Consider the following 19,389-nt stretch of genomic DNA (forward strand, 5'->3'; position numbering starts at 1 on the left):
GTTTGCATTTTTTTCTAGATATACGTATATACTAATTTTTGATATTTTTTGCAAAAATTGGTTATGTGGAAAAGTAAAAGACTCATATGATTTAGTTTGTATTTTTTATAAATCCACCAAGTTTTGGTTTCACCATGCCTTTATACTATTTTAAAAGTAATTAATTTTAACTGTTTCCCTCTTGCAATTAATAATTAGTAAGTATGTTATATTTGAAAATTTCATCATATTTTTTGTCAATTGAATTGCAATGTTGAAGCTATAACAGTCAAGTGTTTGGTTTGCTTGCCAATTTAATTAAATGAACTGTTTAGTTTACTCAGTTTTAATAAAGTACTAGGTGTTAAATTTTTCTGACTGTTTCAATATTTAGAACACAGGATTGCCACTTTACTTAGAAAACCTTGAAAAACCTGGAATTTGACAATGTTAATAAAAAAATCCTTGAAAGACCTGAAATTTGACAATTTAGGTAAAAAGAAACTTGAAAAACCTGGGATTTGAGAAATTTTGAAAAAAAACTGGAAAAACCTGGAATTTTGAACAAAAATCACCAAAAAAAAAAAACTGGAATTTTAGCAATTTTCACATGTTTGGTAGTAATTGATGTCAATTTGTCTCAAAATATCTATCATTTTAAAAAAATAAAATTTATCATGATCAAAGTTTTTTTATTATATTACACATATAAAGTAGCTTAATAGTATCTTTTCAATATATTGACACTGTTCAACACATTTTCTTACCTTAACCTTAACTTTAAATCAAAAATAGACCAAAAAATTTGTACTTTTAAAAACCTGGAAGAAATTTGGAAAACCTTGAAAAAATTTTGAAAAAACGAGTAGCAGCCCTGAGAATAATCTGGTCACTCAAGCTAAGAAAGACTAAGATCAAACACTTATACTATTTTTCATATTATTGAATGACTTGGACTAGTCATGGCCATTTTGCCAATGTTTTTCCATTTACAATCAGTAGATACCTTTGAGTTATATTTATGAATGCTGAGGAGTAAATTGATTCTTTAAAGAAAATAGTTGTGTATTATTAACTAAGCTATTCGTTGTATTTTGCCATATAAAAAATTCAAAGCAACATTTGCAGGGTTGGGTTGGCACAAAACCTAGAATCCTTGAAAAACCTGGAATCCTTAAAAACCTGGAATTAGACATTTTTGACTAATAAAACCTTGGAAAAGGTCAAATTTGAAAAATTTTGAATAAAAACATTCAAAAACCTGGAATTATGTGAAAAACTTAAAAAATTTGTTATGCGTCTAATGCAAGGGTAGGCCTTTTTTGTTTGTGGGCCAACATTTGAAAATAGAAATACCACAGGCCACAGTTGTAGTTTTAGCTTTTATTCATTGTAACAGACATAAATTTACAGTGTAAGTTTTGAGTTTCCAGTGAAATGTTTCTGAGACCTTTTTTCTCTTCATTTTGAAATATGGAATAACTATTGTGATTTTCAAAACTTTGGGCCACATTTGCATGTTTGTGGGCTTTATGTTTATTTTCATGAGTTTGATACAATTTATAATAAAAACATGCAGCACTTATACCAATAATTGGCTCTAGTTTTTCAACTTTTACTCTAAAACTCTTCCTACAATTTTTTACCAGTTGCTTTAAAATAATTTCTGTTGTTAATTTATTTATAAAGTTTTAATCAGATTAACAGAAAGATTTGAAAAAATAACTTAAATAAAAAAAAACAAGAAATAACTTATTTAGTGGTCATATAGTTTTTAGATATTAATTTTGATATTTGTTAAAATGTTGCATGGAGTGTTACTTATAAATTGAGGTTAATTTATAAAAAAATTTAAAAATGTAAAAAAGGAAGAACTTTAGTAATTTTTCAAAACTTCCAATTGTTTCTACTTCATACATGTAATTTTTAAATTCTTTTAGAAAATCAGATATGAGTTGTTGTTGTTTTATACACTTTGTATAGAAAACTTTTCAAAACTGATCTGATTTAATTGATTCTTTTAAATTGAGTAAAGTTTGTTACACTATTTATATTAAGCTTTTAAAAAAGGTTTAATGTTAATTTTTGTAAAAAGTGATGTAAAGCTTGTAGAGTTGTATGGTGGTTCTTCAAACACACCCTTTGGCTTAAAGTTATAAATATTTTTTAAAGTAAGTATAAAAATGAATTAAAATAGCATGATTGATCAAAAGTGATAAGATATCCTAGAATAAGAATGTTTAATAAATAAATAATTATTTATTTTTAGATAATATTGATTTAATAATTATTTATTAAATCAATGAAATTTTTGTATTGAATTTGGCAGTTTTTTAAATAGCACCTAGCTTTATAATTAATTGAGTTTTTTTACAAAATTTTATAATTAATTATTCAATTAATTACAATCTTAAATAATAACTTGATTCAAATTTATTAAATTTAATTTATCACTTAAATCAAAGAAAATTTATCCATTGCATTTTGGCCAGTTTTTTAAGTTGAAAATTGCACCTAGATAGATTCATAATTTAGAGAGTTTTATTACAAACATCAATAATAAACTTGATAAAATTAATTAAAATTAGTATTTATTATTTAATTAAATTAACAATTATAAGTATTATAATTAATTGTTTTAATTAAATTTTTATTTTAATTAAATTAATTTTAATTAATTAAATTAATTAGGTTAAATTTAGTTTTAATTTTAATTATATTGTGTTTATTTAATTGAGTTAATTGTATTTATTGAATTAAATTAGTTGAATTAAATTTAATTAAGGTTAATTAACTAATTAAATAAATTAATTAAGTTAATTAAATTAAGAAAAATTCATCCACAGTTTTTTTTGTTTCGCCTGCTTTTATAATTTTCTGAGGCTTGAAACTTTTCTAGTTGAGTTCTAAAAAGCCAAAGTGTAATTTTTAAACTAATAAAAATTGGCAAAATGTTATTAACAAGTTTTCAGTTATAAAAAAATTAATTGAATTAACTTACTTGGAAAAATTATAGTTAAAGTTTCTGATAACACTCATTTAATAGTGAACCTAGGTGCTATTTTTAAACTAAAATATTTGTTTTTTTTTATGGAAGCTACTAAAGCATTTCTTAAAAATTAATTGTTTCAATTAGAAAAAAATTATTCAAATCATTTGGCCAATTTTCATCTGTTTAAAATTAACACCTAGGCTCATAATTTTTTTGATAGTCATTACAATCTTTAATAATAAATCAATTCAAATGCTTAATTAAATTCAATTTTTGTTCAAACCAAAGAAGAAGTATCCATAGTTTTCGGTCCATTTTTTTGTATTTACAATAACAACTGGCTTCCTATTTTATGAGATTAAGTACAATGTTTAATAAACAATTAAATATGATTAATTTAAATTTTTGTTGCTAAGTTCTAAGAGAATGAAGTATAATGTTCAAAATAATAAAAATTGGCCAAATTTCTATTAATTAATTTTCATTTGTATGGGTAATTAATTGAATTTAATTAAATTGAAAATAATAATAGTAAAGTTTGTAATAAAACTTATTTAATTCTAAACCTTGGAGCCAATTTATAAACTAATAAAAATTGGACAAAATAAAATAGTAATCTGATATTTATCATACAAAATTGAAAAAAAAACTTGTTTGATAACCTGATTAAAATAAAAAAAATATTTATCATATCTTATTAAAGTTAAAAACTATGATCTCGATCTTAAGTTTAAGATTTCAGTGCATTATGCAAAAAAAAAAAGAAACCACACAACAATTTTATTGATAATAGTTGATCAAATACAAGTCTTAAAATCTTTTGATTTTAAAACTCCTAATGAGAAAAAAAAAACTTTCTCTTTGTTTCTTAAAATTAAAAATCTCTAAACTTTTCAAGTATTTTAAAAGTTGTTAAAAATGAGGTCTATGAGCTCTGTTAAGGCTATAAAGTCTAGTCCAAATGATGAAAATAAATATGTTCTCAAATCAGGGTTGTCACTCTCTCATGAATGAAAAACAGAACTACAACACACTGAGGATAAATCATAAAAGTTTGAAATTTTTGAAAAAATCAGAAATATTAAGGTCAACTCAGGCTAGTTTGAATTAAAAAAAAACTCAGGATCGCTCAGACTAGTATGTATTTTTTTAATTAGGGTAGTATTCAGGTTTTTTTTTAGAAAATCTCACTCCAGTTTGTTTTTCCAAGATCTTGGATGAAATTTAATTGTACCAGTTCAATATTTTAGTAATTTATAACCAATTTTGTTTAAAAATATGAGTTTTACTCATTTTGAAAAGTGTATTTAAGATAAATCCAATTGACTCACAGTTTGAGATCACTCAGGACAGTTTTTACTCAGGGTAGTTTTTGACTCCAAGAGTGGCAAACCTTAAAAATTCAGCTTGAGTGATTATAGACTAGTCTGAGTTTCATCAAGCTAGCTTTATTTGTCCTGAGTTTATAATAAAATTCAATGAAAATTAAATCTCATGATGTTGAAAATCACTCCACAACATTTTATTTTATTCTCAAAGATAATAAGGCTGTAATTTTTAAAAAAAACTACAAACTAATCTTACTCATGCAATAAAATTAAGTTTAAGTAGAAGTTTAAGTTACATTTTTAAGTTGAAATAAAGAAGTATTGATTTTAGTTAAACAAAATTCTTACTCTCATCTTTCAAGTTTTTAATTATAAAATGTACAAAATAATTTTTTTCTAACAAACCTACATGCTTTCAGCTTTTAAGTATTCAAATTCCTCACCATGGCCAAGAACAAGTCGTCCACCCAAGCCGCCTCCATCCAGGGGAAAGCCCCTCAGCCCCAGCCCGCCCCCGCCAGGGTCCCTTCATTGAATCACGACCCCGACTCGTGGGAGCTGAAGCGCGAGGAGCAGCGTTACTCCAAGACGAGGCCCCAGCTTTTCCAGAACTCAACAGTGAGAGTCCCGTCCGTCAACAATGGAGAACCGGTTCATATCCTTACCGGTTTGTTATTAAAAAAAATAAAGTTAATAAAAGCTGATTAATCCTGTCACGTTGTTGTTTATTGTACTAACATAATTAAGAAAGATTTATTGTAATAATAATAGAACTAATTGAAATCTGTATGACAAAAATGCGCGAATATCCAAGCTGGTTAGAATTATTAAAAGTTTAAGTTTATTAAAAAAAACCATGTTGTTGTTTATTTTACTAACATGATCAAGAAAGGTTAACTAAATAATTGAAATTTGGTAAAGAAAAACCCGTCCGTATCACTTGTCCGTCCGTACTTTTTTTAGTAGATCTTTTATCCCATAACCTTTCCTAACATGCTCAACCTAAAATATACTAGTTGTATCATATATATTTGATTTAAACTAGAGTTTCTTGAAGTGGGCAGTATTTGGGTAACATGACAATTCAAATTCCATCAGTTCAAGTTCTTGAAATTTTTTCTTGATACCTTAACAATTTCAAGCTTTTCAGAGATAAACCATGCAGTTATTTTACACTGTTTAAAGATAAATAGAAATATATAGTTCAAAGAGAAAAGTCACTTCTATAGTCATTTAAATATTTTGTACAAAATATCTGAAAATAAGTTTACAAATACTATATGCTAAGTAACTTATGTTAAATCTTTGACCCAACTGTGAAAATTATTATTCTTAAAAAAACAAGTAGTAAGGCTCCTCAACAAGGACAGAACATTTAATTGATATGAAAGCAAGATAAAGTTAGAGTATTCTATAACTTACCTTTGATTAAACATGTTTTTTATAAAGTTGAATAAAACACAAAGGATATTAGGGTTTTATTAAATAGGGATGTTAAAGTGGATTTCCCAAACCCACTTTCTTATTTGCACCCCTTTATTAAATATTGTCCCTTACCCATTTATATTTTTTGCCCCCTCACAAGTTATTGTTCCTGATAGCAAATTTCCAAGATTTGGGTCCACAACTATTCAAATTTAGACAACTCAAGTTTTTAATTTTCTTAACACCACAACTCAAAAAGTAATTTGTATTTGAAAAAATAAAAGCTACGTATGTTGATCTAACTAATACCAACAAACACTTTTTGTTTGTGAAAAAAACAAATTATAAGAAAAAAATATGAATTATAAACAATTACTACAAATAATTTAAACATAATCTTTGCATATCTGTTTAAAAATTTTGAAATAATAAAAAAGTGTTTGTAGCTTTTAGTTAGACCAACATATGTATTTTTATACATTTTTCAAGTATTTATAAATTGAGTTGTGCTCTTAAAAAAACTTAAAGATTTTGAATTGTCCAGATTTGTATAGTTGTTAAATAAAATCTTAAGGTTTTACTATCAGAGTTACTTTGTAAGGTTTTACTTTGTAAGGAGGGCACAAAAGTTAATAGGTAAGGGACAATATTCAACAAAGAGAGGAAAGTATGAAAGTGAGTTTTGAAAACCCTGTTTTAAGTAAGACCTTGGTATCTTATGTGTTTTATTTGATCATGTATAACTAATAGTAACAGGGTTGCCAAAATAACTGGATCCTTGAAAAATCTGTAAGTTGACAATCTAGTCTAAAAAACCTGGAAAATCCTGGAATTATAGAAATTAAAAAAAAATAACATGAATTCTGAACAAAAATAACTAAAAATCATTGAATTTTGAACAAAAATTACTAAAATTCTTAAAATTTAAACAACTTCTTTATGTAAAGAAGTAAAATTTCCATTTGATACAAAAAATGTATCATATGGATAAAATTATATTATTATCATCAAAAAGTTTTTTTATTAAAAAACAAATATAAAGTTGTTTTTCCAGTATCTTGTCAATGTTGTTATACTGTTTATAACAGTTTTTACCTTTAACTCAATTTAAAACTAATAATAGACCCTTAAGCGTGTTATTTTAAAAACCTGGAAGAAATTTTGAAAACCTGGAGAAAATTTTAATGCTCATATTTTATCTTGCTTTCTTGTCAAGTATTTTTCTGTTTTGGTGAGGCAGACTTACTGCTTTGTTTATAAGTTACTGTTTTAAGAATAATGTTTTTCATTATAGTATCAAAAGTTTTTACTGTGAAAACTAAATTTTCTTCTTGTATCACTTGTAGGATATTTTGTACTAAAAATTAAAATAACAAGTTAATGATTTTTTTGCATTTAAAATATATATTTCCAGTTATTGTATGACAATGTAGAAAGACTGGAAAGTGTACCATCACGGTGAGTTTGTACTTATAAGTTTAGTATTAGTCCTGTGGGTTGATATTGAAAAAAAAAATCAAGAATTACTTTTTACAATAGTAACTTGCTTAACTGCTGTAAATTGCTTTCCAATAATCTAAGGGATTATTTTCAATTTTCAACAACTTATAGTTTGAAGTTATTTGAAACTTGAACTTAAGATATTTTTATTTTTTTGGTACCATTTTTAATTCAAAGCAACAGCTGAAGTACAAATTTATTCTCCAAATAACAAAAATAAATATATTTATGATGACTTCATATTTTTCAGACGCCATGATATTGGGCTTAAAATAGTTGAATACATTTTAACTGCATGAGAATGCTTTAATTAGCTAACCACAAATCTTTATATCACTTCACCCCTTGAGGCATTTCTTACTGCTGCTTGTAAATTGAATGAGATAAAACGTTTTAAATCATCATAACATTGTGTGACTGCAAACAGTACTTTACCTTTTGTCATTTTGTTTTATCTACCACAAGCTCAGCACACACTGTATTACCAGGAGTACAATATTGTGAATGTGGTTTAAGACTATAACCTTTAAGTTCTTGTGTCTTGAATAGCAGGATAAATTGAATGGTAAACTTGTATAATAGCTAAACATCCAAAGTTAAAAGTTTGAAACAACTTATCAATTGTACTTAAGGTTTAAGAATTTTCTTCCTAAATTTTTAATAATGAAAATATCTCAAATTAATTAGTGTAAAATTTTTATTAAAGTTTAAACAATCCAGTCAAAAAAGTCCCAATAATGCAATAAATGTTACATTGTAAATTGTATATAGTTTTTAAAGACTAAAAAATAAAAAGTCAGTTAAGGCCATAGGGGGTCTACATTAATTTTAACAAATTGATTTAATTTTGTAGAGTTATGTTGTAGGTATCAGACATTTTTAACCGTTTGAAAAAATTTAAAGTAGCTTTTGAGATTAAAGCGATCAAAGTCAGTGATCCTAACAGGTTGCTTATAAAAGGAGCAAACTAAAATCAGGAAAAAGTTATTCTAACACTTATTAACATGTGAAGCCTCACTGATTTTATTAAGGGTATAGGAGGCCCAGCATTTTTACAAAAAATAACTCTTTTATTAAAGCTTTCACTATAAACTACAAGTCAGTATTAATAGATTGTAAAAAAAAATATTCAATTTCTAAGCTAATGTAGTTTTTGTAAAAAGTTTCTGATACAAATGTTAGGAATGAACATTTTCCAAGGTAATTTTTTTGGAAATTTAGAAATTACTAAAAATATTTCTTTTTTATTTTTCCCCATCTTCTTGAAATTTTTACAGAAATTCCATTACCAATACTTGAATATTTTTAATGCAGGATTTTATTTTTGAAAATAAAAATTAAACTACAAAAAAAAAAAAAATTTTTGTAGACTAAATTTTAAAATTTAATTAAATCCTTGATTTAATTTTTATTTATTTAAATTTTCAATATTGAAAGTCTCTCAAATTTTAAAAGGATTTTTCCTGGAAGTTTAAGGTTTATTCCTCATAAAATAAATATAAAGATGATTTTTAAAATATCTGCTAAAATTGACCCTGAAAAATTTCAGTGCTTACATTTGTATAAGAAACTTTTTACAAAATTACAATATCTTGGAGGTTAATAAGTTTTTTAACTCTGGAAAAACTGGCTTGTAGTTTGTAGTGAAAGCTTTCATATAGGAGCCAATGTTATTATTTGTAAAAAAATATGTTGGACTCCCTATAGCCTAAATAAAATCATATGTCACAAGTGTCAAAAAAAGTCATATAATAAGTCACTAACAATAAAATAATGTAAAATAACGTAACAATAATGTTATTCTTTTAATTTAATTTTGATGATTTTGCTGTGGGTAAAAGATGCATTTGTATGCCATATCTTGATATAATTATTGATAAAAAAAATAATGAAAACCTCGAATTAAAAGAAAAACAGTAACAAAATGTATGTTTCACTAAAAACATTTAAAAACATAATTGTGTCTAAATATTACAAAGTAACTGTTTAAAAAAACAAGTTACCCAATAAAAGGAACTATAAACAAGTTCTAAAACTATATCATGTTTAGTGACAGTTTAGAAAGTTGTAACAAAATGGCTTTTTTTTTGCTATTAGTGCGCCTAAAAACTTAAACTCAATAAAAAGTCGTAAATAAAGTTGAATAAAGCAGATTAGTAAATTTGTTACTGCTTGACACAGATAACAAAAAAGTTCTAGAAAGAACTATTGTGAAATCTGAAGAAAATAAACCAACAATTTTCTATGTTAAAAACAGTTTTTTAATGGAAAAATGATTTATTTATTTTATGAACGCCTGTTTATTTATTTAAAGTATAGATTTGAAGTGGTAAATATTTATTATTACCTATTTTATATTATATTTCTAGGACTTGATACCAATAAAACAAAGATATGTTAAATTTAGTTTTACTAAATTTATTATCGGACGTGTTTTTATTAATTCGTTTTTTAACGCATACATTATTTTATAATTGTATTATTAGTTTTCTTAATAATAAGGTTAGCTAGCCTATAAATAAAGTTATAGAGTTATTATTTATTTCTTTTCAAACAAATATTTGTTTCAAACAGGAACTGATACCAAGCTTCATGACCTCTGCAAGCGGTTCGTCCCCAAGTCCATTCCCAAGACGGTGGTTACCCTTGACAACAAGGTGCCTAGCAACGGCGGTGGAAGGGTCCCTCAGCCCACGCAGGTTCCCTCCTACAGGAACATGGACAACGAGGTAGTTGAATAACGTGTTTTGTTATAGGGAGTTTTTTGGGTTGTTTAAGGTTCAGTTAATTAGGCGTAAACGTAGTTCAGCTGGAACATTGCGCCTAAAAAATCTCTTGAAATCTCGATAAAAACTACAATTTCAAATTACTGAATAATATTTTATGGTAGTTAATGAGTTTAGAATCGTGTTCTTTAATGAATTACAACAAATATTCCAAACAAAAATTAAAACTAGAAAGTTAGTTTCACGAAAATCCCGCGGGAGTCTATATATAGCACATGTTTTTATAAGCTTTATAAGCACCTATTTAGAAGAATTGACTTCAAAACCTCAAAACCTTATCAATCAATTTTTAATATATTTCCAGGTTGAAGGTTTCACCAAGAACGTGGTTCCCTACCTGAGCCAGTTTATTCGTTGCAACCACGCCAAGCCTGGTAGCTGCTACTGGATGTACAAGGAGGCCAATGAAGCTTTGTTAGTGTTTGTTTACTTTATTTATTCACATAAGACTCACTTATATTCTGATAAAAATTATGTTGCTCTACAAAGATAATAATAAAGTATTGTTTGTTTTTTGATGTATTATCACGCATCAACCACTAATATCAAACTTAATTTTGAGTTTTAGAAATAACTAGTAGTTTAACGTTTAAACTAAATAATGAAAAAAGTTTTCACAGAGTGTACGACATCAGCAGTTTGTGCCAGGGTCACGACAAACTCAACCAAAAAGCCCCCAACGTGACCTCCCGCCTCTCCGGTCACCATGGAAACCAGCAGGTCAACGGCAACTCCCCGCCCCCTTCTGTCAACGGTTCCCATGACAACCGACCCGTGCTGCCCAGGACCGAGTATCTGAGCCCTGATGACGTTAATCAGGTAATGTATCATCTATAATGATAGTTTGGTAATAACTAAATAAAAGATCATAATAAAGGTCTAAAAAATAGTCTGGTCAAAAAAGTCGATTATTATTTAAACTCGCTATCAGTTTCTTAAGTCGATGTTTTCAACAATTTTTATATATAATTTATATTTTATAGTATAGGTTTTTATTGCGTCAGTCCAAGAACTCATGGCCTGCACTGTTTGTCTATAATAAGTTAAATAATTAATTTAACTTTTAAAAACTCAAGGAGTTAGAGGCGAACCCTCGTGTAGTTGTGCCCGTGGCAGCTTTATTGCTGCACATAGAATAAATTAAAACAAATAAATGCAAATATAACATAAAAAAATTATAATAAAAATTCAGGAGGTGGAGGCGAACCCTCGAGTGGTTGTACCCGTAGCAGCCCTGCTTCTGCACATTGCCAAGCAGATGACCGTTGAGAAGCCCGTGGAAAGCGAGGTCAAGTACCAGCACGTTGAGCTGCTATCAAGCTGCATCCAGTTGTTAGATGATCCTAAACAGGTTAGAACTGAAAAAATTTTTATTGTATATATAATTTATTGAAATGTACGATTTTAAAAATACTGGTACATATGTTTCATAAGACTAGACGCCTTAATAATCAGCCAGTTTGATTTAAAGCCCTTCAAGTGGGCTCAGTAGAAGGTGTTCAAGTTTGAATAATAGCCTTATATATATATATTTTTTGTATCAGCATGTTGAGTTGCTCAGTAGCTGAACCCAGTTGTTAGATGACCCTAAACAGGTTGGTGTGATGAATCAAACAACCTATTTTTTATCCCCACTTATTACTCTTGGTGTCGTTGTTTTAGTTAAATAGTAAACCGTGATACTTAGTAAAGTTGACCAGGAAATAAAAAATTCTACTTTTATTCATAATACCTGATACATAAATATTAATCTATGTGATACCTTATCAGGTCAAGGCACCCATCCTGTTGTCGGTTGCGTTGTACCACTTCAGCATGTGGTGTATGGTCGAAGGCGGTTACGTCAGCGCAATGAACCAGTTGCAGGCCGGTTGCCAGCAGCAACAAGCCAACGGTAACCACGGCAACCAGCAGTTCCGCCCCAGGATCAACGGGAACGACCCCCACAGTTTGTTTTTGTTGAAATCATAATTAATTGTTATTTATATAATTATTGTTTAAATTATCAATTACAATTTATTTGTTTTGTTTCTACAACATTGTTAATGAGTAATTTTTGAAAAATATAAAAGACCCCCACAGTTGGTTTAAAATGAAAAATATAATTGATTAATTAAACTTCTTTTTTTTTTGAACTTTATTAACGAGCAATTTTTGTACAAAAAAAGAAAGGTTAACTCCAGCTGAAATTAAAGCAATCCGTGAAGAGATTATGAAAGATTTAGATATATCAACCGATGGTAGTTTGATCAATTGTTATTATTTTTTGTATTTTAATTTGTCTCAGTCGGTGTAAAACAAAGTTTTATTTTTCTTGCAAACAAAGTTTCATCAATTATTAAAAGATGTATTGTTTAAGTGTCGATAATGAAATTTGTTGATATTTTCACAAAGTTAAAATTAAACAAATAGTCCCCGGACGCGCAAAAAACATTAAGATGTTCGTGGGCGTGAAAAAATTAAAAAATATAATTGCTTACCAATATTCCACATACTTGCAACTACCAATCTACAATATTAAAACAGAATTACTTGGAATCCTGGAAAAACCTGGGATTTGACAATTTAGGGAAAATAAGCCTGGAAATACCTGGAATTTTAACAATTTTCACATGTTCAGTAGTTAAATTTCAATTTGACACAAAAATCTATCATATAGATAAGAAATTTTTGTCATCATCAAACATTTTTTTATTAAAAAACATGTTTAAAGTAGCTTTACAGTATCTTTTCAATGTTTTTATACTATTTAACACAGTTTCTTGCCTTAAACTTAACATTAAACTAAAAGTAGACCCAAAAGTGTGTACTTTTAAAAACCTGTAAGAAATTGTGAAAACCTGTAAAATTTTTGAAAAAACGAGTGGTAACCCTGTTAAAAATCTTACCAGCTAAATTGTATTAATACAAACGTGTTAAAATAAATAATATAATAATTATATCACCGATATATTAATTAATATTAAATAATATTCAAATTAATAATTATATTAATTATATATGTAATAATAAAAATTAATAATTACCAATACAGACGTTCAGCTGCCCGATCACCTGAAGTCGTCTCCGGAGTCCGGAAGCCAGAAGTCCATCGTGGCCGTGCAGAGGAACGGTCACGTGACCAGGATCAGCCAGTCGCCAGTGCAGAACCAGGTACGGGTGTTTAGTAAAAGAATTGTTTTTTTTAATTGGTTTTTTGGTACGATAGCCGTTATAAAAGATTGGTAAACTGTTCATGTGAGTTACTGTTTAGTATTAATTTTTATCTGTAAGCTGTTATTTTAAAGAATCAGTCAATCTCCAGTGCAGAATCAGCTTATTATTAGTGAATTAATCTTATTTATACACATGTGATTGTTGTAGATTTAATCAGTGAAATTTAATAAAAGTATTTTAAAGTTGTTTCTTATGTCACGTGACCAGAATCGACCCATCATTAGGTAGAATTACTTATAAATAAAAAACGTAATCTACGGTAAACATTTACCTATGCAAGTAGGTTAGTAAAATACAAGTGCAGGGTCAGGTATGAGTTTTTGCAAAAAAAAACCACTTCCAATTAAAAATGGTAAGTAAAATTTTTCCAAGGTTTTTTAGTAAATATGAGTGCAGACTCGGGCATGAACTTCTACGTTAAACTAAGTCAAAGAAATATTTTAAGAATCGGTTGAGATGATGCCTTTAAAGTTTCAGAATATGGCTTGCATATTAAAAATGCTGGTATAATCGACTTGATATGTCAAAAAGCAATTAGTTCCTATTTATAGCTGCATAGTCTGGTATTTGAAATCTTTTCTTATTTAATTAATTTAAAGTATTGTTAAAGTAGTGAGCTAAAAAGTAGTTTGTAGTCAATTGGGTAAGCGGTTCTCAACATTTTTTCCATGTTTTACCCCATTTTAGAAGGTATTTACCGAAACTACCCTCAATATACAAAATGGTGTTTAATTTTGAGGAAGAAAAAAAAAGGTTTTTTGAACTTAAACAGATATTTTTGGCAAATTTTCTCAAGGTTTTCAAAATTACACGTTTTTTGGTTCTATTTTAGTTTAAAATTAAATTAAATGTAAAAACTGTGTAACATAGTATAACGACATTGAAAAAATATCTTAAAACTTTTTTAAGTGTGTTAAAAAAATGACGATGACAAGAAACTTATATCTATCCGATAGATTTGTTGTGTCAAATCAAAAACTATTTTTTAACATGTATGAGTTGTTTAAAATTCCAAGTTTTTCTAGGTTTTTAAGAGATTTTTATTTAAAAATCCAAGTTTTTTGGTAATTTTTGTTCAAAATTCCAGGTTTTTAAAATTTCTCAAATTCCTGGTTTTTCCACGATTCTAGGTTTTTCGGCAACCCTGCTTAAACTTATTAAATGTAAAAAAATTTAAAATTTAAAAAGTTTATTAAACTTAAAAAAAAACTAACATATAAATTAAAACGACAGTTAATGAACATCATTTTACATAACTTGTAATAGAGAAAATTAACCTCCTAAAACAAGGAAGTTTACCCCCTAAAACAAGGAAGTTTACCCCAGTTTAAAAATCACTTATGTGAGTTTTAAAACAACACACAAGCTTTCATCTGGAATATTTTGCAAGTTTTTGTTTGGATTCTTCTGTGATTTTGACAAATTTCTGGGGCGAGAGTGGAGTTTTCACGATAAAAATTTGATTACGTGAATGTGGAAACTTTACTCTCGCTTGTAAACTGCGCTTATGAATTGGACTGAAACGTAATAGGTTTAGTACTATGGTTAATAATTTAATTTCTTTAATACTTAATATTCATATAATTTTACACTTTACATTCACAAGCTAGGCGATTCACTCCCATTCCCATTGGATTTTTGCACTAATAGAATAAGATTAAAAAATTGAAAATAAAATTATTTCAAATACATTATATCAAATAAATAATTTTAAATATTTTCACATATCAACAGTCTCAGGCCCAGCAGTTCATTCGCATACCAATTGCATTGGACCTTTATCAAACATATATTTCACTTGATATTTAATTTTTATATTTTTTTCAGTCTCAGGCTGAAATAACTTTCTTAACTTAAATATTTAATGTTTAAGAAAAAATTTTTAATAATTTTAAATATTTTCACATGTTTCACTTTATAATTAATTTCCAATTATTTTCAGTCTCAAGCACAGCACTTCATTCGCATACCAATTGCATTAGATCTTTATCAAATATACATTTTACTTTATATTTTTAATACATTTTTTCAGTCTCAGGCGCAGCAGTTCACACACATCCCGTTCGCGCTGGACCTGGCCTTCCGCGGGTTGGAAATTCTCGCGGCCACCTTCAAGAAGCACATGGGCAACGAAAAACAGTGGTTGAGCGAAAATTCCGATAAGGTGAGAATGAATATATATATAATTAAAATAAATAATTAAGTTATCTAATTATAATAATAAAAACACCTTGCATGTAATTAAGCTATAAAGTATTCTGGTTAATCAAAGTTTCTTAAAAGCTTCGTTTTGATTTTTAAAATTTTCTTTGTACAAATTAATTTCTTTAAAAAATACCTACTAAAAAAGAATAAAATAATTTTTAGACAACCAATGTTTTTTATTTGCTAACTAATTATAATTTTGAACTATTACTGTGCTTTTGTTTTTAATTTTTGTTTATAGTTTTATTTGTTTCGCAGGTTAATTTCCAGGTTTTCGCCAAGAACCACCCCATGGTATTCAGTTTGATACACTTCACCAAAATGGTCTGTTCGTCCCTTTGCAACAAGGCCTTGAAGGTTTGTTTTTATTGCAATTAAACTAATTACTAATTGAAAATATTATTAATTAGTTTCAATCTAATAGTTAAAATGGTCTGTTCTTCCCTGTGAAACTATATTTCATATACACATATACATCCACAACAGAACGAAATAGCTTATAATTTTTAGTGTCAACAAAAAAAACTGAGGATAAAAGTAGTTATAATTTTATTTAATCTTGCAGGAAAAAAAGTACGCAGAGTCGTTGGTGTAGATATTCCATAAATAAAAAAATAAAAACAATAAGAACAAAGACAACTTAAAAAAAAACATTAAAAAAATAACTTTATTCGCTTATACTCGCAGGAAGAGAAGTACACTGAGTCTCTGGTGTAATAAAAAAAAATTAATATATAAGAATAATAAAAACAAGAATAAACTCATATATTATCCCACATTTTAACTTATAGATTATAAAGAAAAAAAAGAATAAAATTATTTTTAATTAAATTACTTACATTTAGGTACATTTCCCACATTTTAAATAAAAGAATAAAAAGAATAAAAGTAGTTTAATTTTTAAATTACTCCTCGCAGGAGGAGAAGTACGCGGAGTCTTTGGTGTACATCTTCCTGGGTTTGTGCGAGCAGGAGATACTCGACGAGCTCACCCCCGACAACGGGGCCTACCTGAAGACGCTGGTGGTTGGCAACCGGGACCAGTTGCCTAGCAACAACCAGCAGGTGGGTGACAGCAACAGGGTGGAGAACGACATCTTTTTCACCATCATGCTGTACAACGCAGGTTTGTTGAAATTGATAACTAAAAAAATATTTTTGATTTTTCACTTCAGTTTGCTTTAAAAATTAGTTGAAATAATTGTAGTATATTGATTATATTAATAATAAATTTAAAACAATTTAAAATACATTATAGTAAATATATAATAATAATTATAGTATATTGAAAAACTTGGTGCAATAACATTATAGTATATAGTGCTGGCTTATTAATATTAAGACTAAATGTTACTACAAATATTAAAATATTTATAATTATAAGAAATGGAAGGGTATTAGACAAGTTAAAAATATATGTCAATTGTTAAGTATTGGAAACTTTGTAGTCCTCATGCTGTTTTATAATTGTGATTCAAAAATTAATATTTCTGTTGACTACATCAGAATTAGTCATTAAAGAATATGTTATTGATGTAAACAAATTTTTGCCCGGGCAAAGATTTTTATTTGTCTTTAAATGTTGAAATGGGTGAATCAGTAGAGGTTAGAAAGTTGTTTTTTCTAATTAAAGTTCGAATACCACTGTCAAATGATAGGTTGTTTTACAATATTCAATCGTTGTTTTTGTGGTCATACAATATAAAATCTGTTGCTATCAAGTTATAATATTTTTCAAAATAATTTAGCAAATCTTTTCATATAAAATCTTGTCACATTTTTTTGCTGTTGAGTTTTTAAAAATAGCTTTTGCTACCCTGAGAGGCGTTTTTACAGAAACGTATTTGCTGTTATACTAGCATATTAAAATAAAAAACAAATATATACTTTCTATAATAAAAGCATCATTTGTTGAGTAGTAAAATTAACTACACAATTCTAAATTAACATTAAGGTTTGGCAATAATTAATTTAAAGAATCCGAATACCTACCAAAATGACTATAGTATTTGAAAACTTTATGCGAAAAGCATAACCATTTGTAAACTTGTAGTTTCAAAATAAGCATCTACACCACAAATTAGATTGTGGTAAAAACACAATAAAAACAACTGATATCAAGTGTAAAGAATTGTTTAAATACTTTACTTTTCTTAAGATTCTTTGATTTATCTTATTTAGTGGAGTACAACTAAATAATTGTTCTTCAAAATACCTGTATTAGAAAAAGCTTTTTAAATGTTTTGAGAAAAAATAAGTATAATAAAGCTACACTCTAAACAAAAACAGTTTGAATTAAACTTTTAATGTACAAAAAAAAAATTATCAAAAAAGTTATGCGTGAAAAATTTAATTTAAATGTAAAACATTTCAAGCAATTGAAAAATTAAACCAGTTTTAAATAATTGATGCGGTGAAATTGCTCAAGTTTTTTTAAACTTCATTCATAAAAAGAAAGTTGATACTAATGAAAAATGCTACCAGTTAAAAATGTCTTAGACTAAGAAAATATTTAATTTTGATTATGTATTTTGTTAAAGGAATATTGTTTAAAATTCGTCGTTTTATTAACACACAAAAATTAAATAACAATTATGTAATTTGAATGACGTTTTTCCAGTTGTCTGAGTTTTGATTGAAAAATAGCAGAAAAAAAAACTTGAAAATTCAAGTTTGTATGTATAAAGGTAACTCATACCGTTTATTAGTTCATGTAATGGTTTTTAAAGCCACCAAATGCATTTAAAAGTATGTAAAAAGTTAAAAATTGCCGTTATTATTACTCCTTAAGTTAATAATATATATAACAAAAATAAAATTGTTTTAACTTTGAGTCATTTTCCTTATTTTTGTTAAACTATATTAAATCCCAATAAAAAAACATTGCTCACAATATGTGTCCATAAAGTACACATTTTTAATTATGCGCTTCTGGATATGAATAATTTAATTTAATTTCTGGCTTTTTAACAAAAAAAAAAGCTTTTCTTACTTAAGCTTGAATAGAAACGACAATATTTCAGTGTTTAAAGAACGTCAGGTTATGTGTATTCTATTCAGAAGTTAAGGCTAAAAATAAAGAAATGTTATAAGTTCTAAAAGTCTCTACTTCAAATAAGTTACAAGTCTTCTGTAAGAACTATTATTAAAAAACTAAAGTTTCAGTATCACTTGAATGCCCAGATTAGGATGGTAAAGTAAAGTTTTGATAACATACTCACACTTGTTTTATTGGTTAGGTTTTGTAGTTTTAAAACTTTTCTTTACTTTGCATACAACCTTTTAGAATACTGAAACAAAATATGTTGATGTGATGTTGAAAAGGTGACAAAATAAAATTGAATCAAAATTGTATGTAGGTATTAAATGTCCAAAAAAAAAAAAAAAAACTTCAATTTTACATGTGTTACAACTACTGGGTAAAAAAAAAACTTGGGTTATTTAAAGAACATGTTTAGAAAATAGTTTTAAAGGACCTTCAGCAAATATACTAGTATGGCCAATTTGTAAGTAAGTGTGGCAAAGTTGTGCGAACAAAATAACCATTAAATGTCTGTGCAAGCGTGATAGTGCGAAAACATATTTAATAAATGTTTATAAGTAATATTTTTTAAAGATTTTGTACTTTCTCAGAACATTATGAAGTATGTAAGCAATGCAAGTATTTTCGAACACTGACAAAAATGAAATGTTTAAATGCATCATTTTGCATTTTATAGACAGTTAATCAAGAAAATTGCAAATATTTTCAAACATCAGTCAATACTTTTAAATTTGCAAAGTTGCAGTGTCTAAACTTTTGTATATTTTATGTATTTTATTTTTTAAACCTTAACAGAACGTTACCAACAATGCAAATTTTCCAAGATAGTTAAAATGTTAAAGAAAACATCAACTTATTATTAATAAAACATGAACAATGCAAATATTTTCAAACATTTGTGAAACGTAAAACAAA

At 27.2% G+C, this 19,389-nt stretch overlaps 1 protein-coding gene across 3 annotated transcripts in view; it reads left to right on the forward strand.

Annotated features, from left to right (window-relative positions):
• The window catches only part of LOC145831890 (uncharacterized), a 33,774-nt gene that overhangs the window by 81 nt on the left and 14,304 nt on the right, over window positions 1-19,389 (forward strand). For 2 of the 3 annotated variants that reach the window (XM_082939242.1, XM_082939240.1), the window contains exons 2-11: window positions 4,719-4,966; window positions 9,799-9,953; window positions 10,315-10,424; window positions 10,631-10,829; window positions 11,203-11,361; window positions 11,781-11,958; window positions 13,045-13,163; window positions 15,259-15,390; window positions 15,690-15,788; window positions 16,350-16,557. In XM_082939242.1, coding sequence (XP_082795368.1) covers window positions 4,744-4,966; window positions 9,799-9,953; window positions 10,315-10,424; window positions 10,631-10,829; window positions 11,203-11,361; window positions 11,781-11,958; window positions 13,045-13,163; window positions 15,259-15,390; window positions 15,690-15,788; window positions 16,350-16,557 — 1,582 coding nt within the window. In that variant the 5' untranslated portion in view covers window positions 4,719-4,743. Of the gene's footprint in view, window positions 1-2,061; window positions 2,151-4,718; window positions 4,967-9,798; window positions 9,954-10,314; window positions 10,425-10,630; window positions 10,830-11,202; window positions 11,362-11,780; window positions 11,959-13,044; window positions 13,164-15,258; window positions 15,391-15,689; window positions 15,789-16,349; window positions 16,558-19,389 lie in introns of those variants that run through there. The other variant, XM_082939243.1, reaches the window with a different exon arrangement.

The sequence above is a fragment of the Thalia democratica genome, chromosome 3, assembly GCF_965202585.1.
Source record: "Thalia democratica chromosome 3, ktThaDemo2.hap1.1, whole genome shotgun sequence".
Classification (NCBI taxonomy): domain Eukaryota; kingdom Metazoa; phylum Chordata; class Thaliacea; order Salpida; family Salpidae; genus Thalia; species Thalia democratica.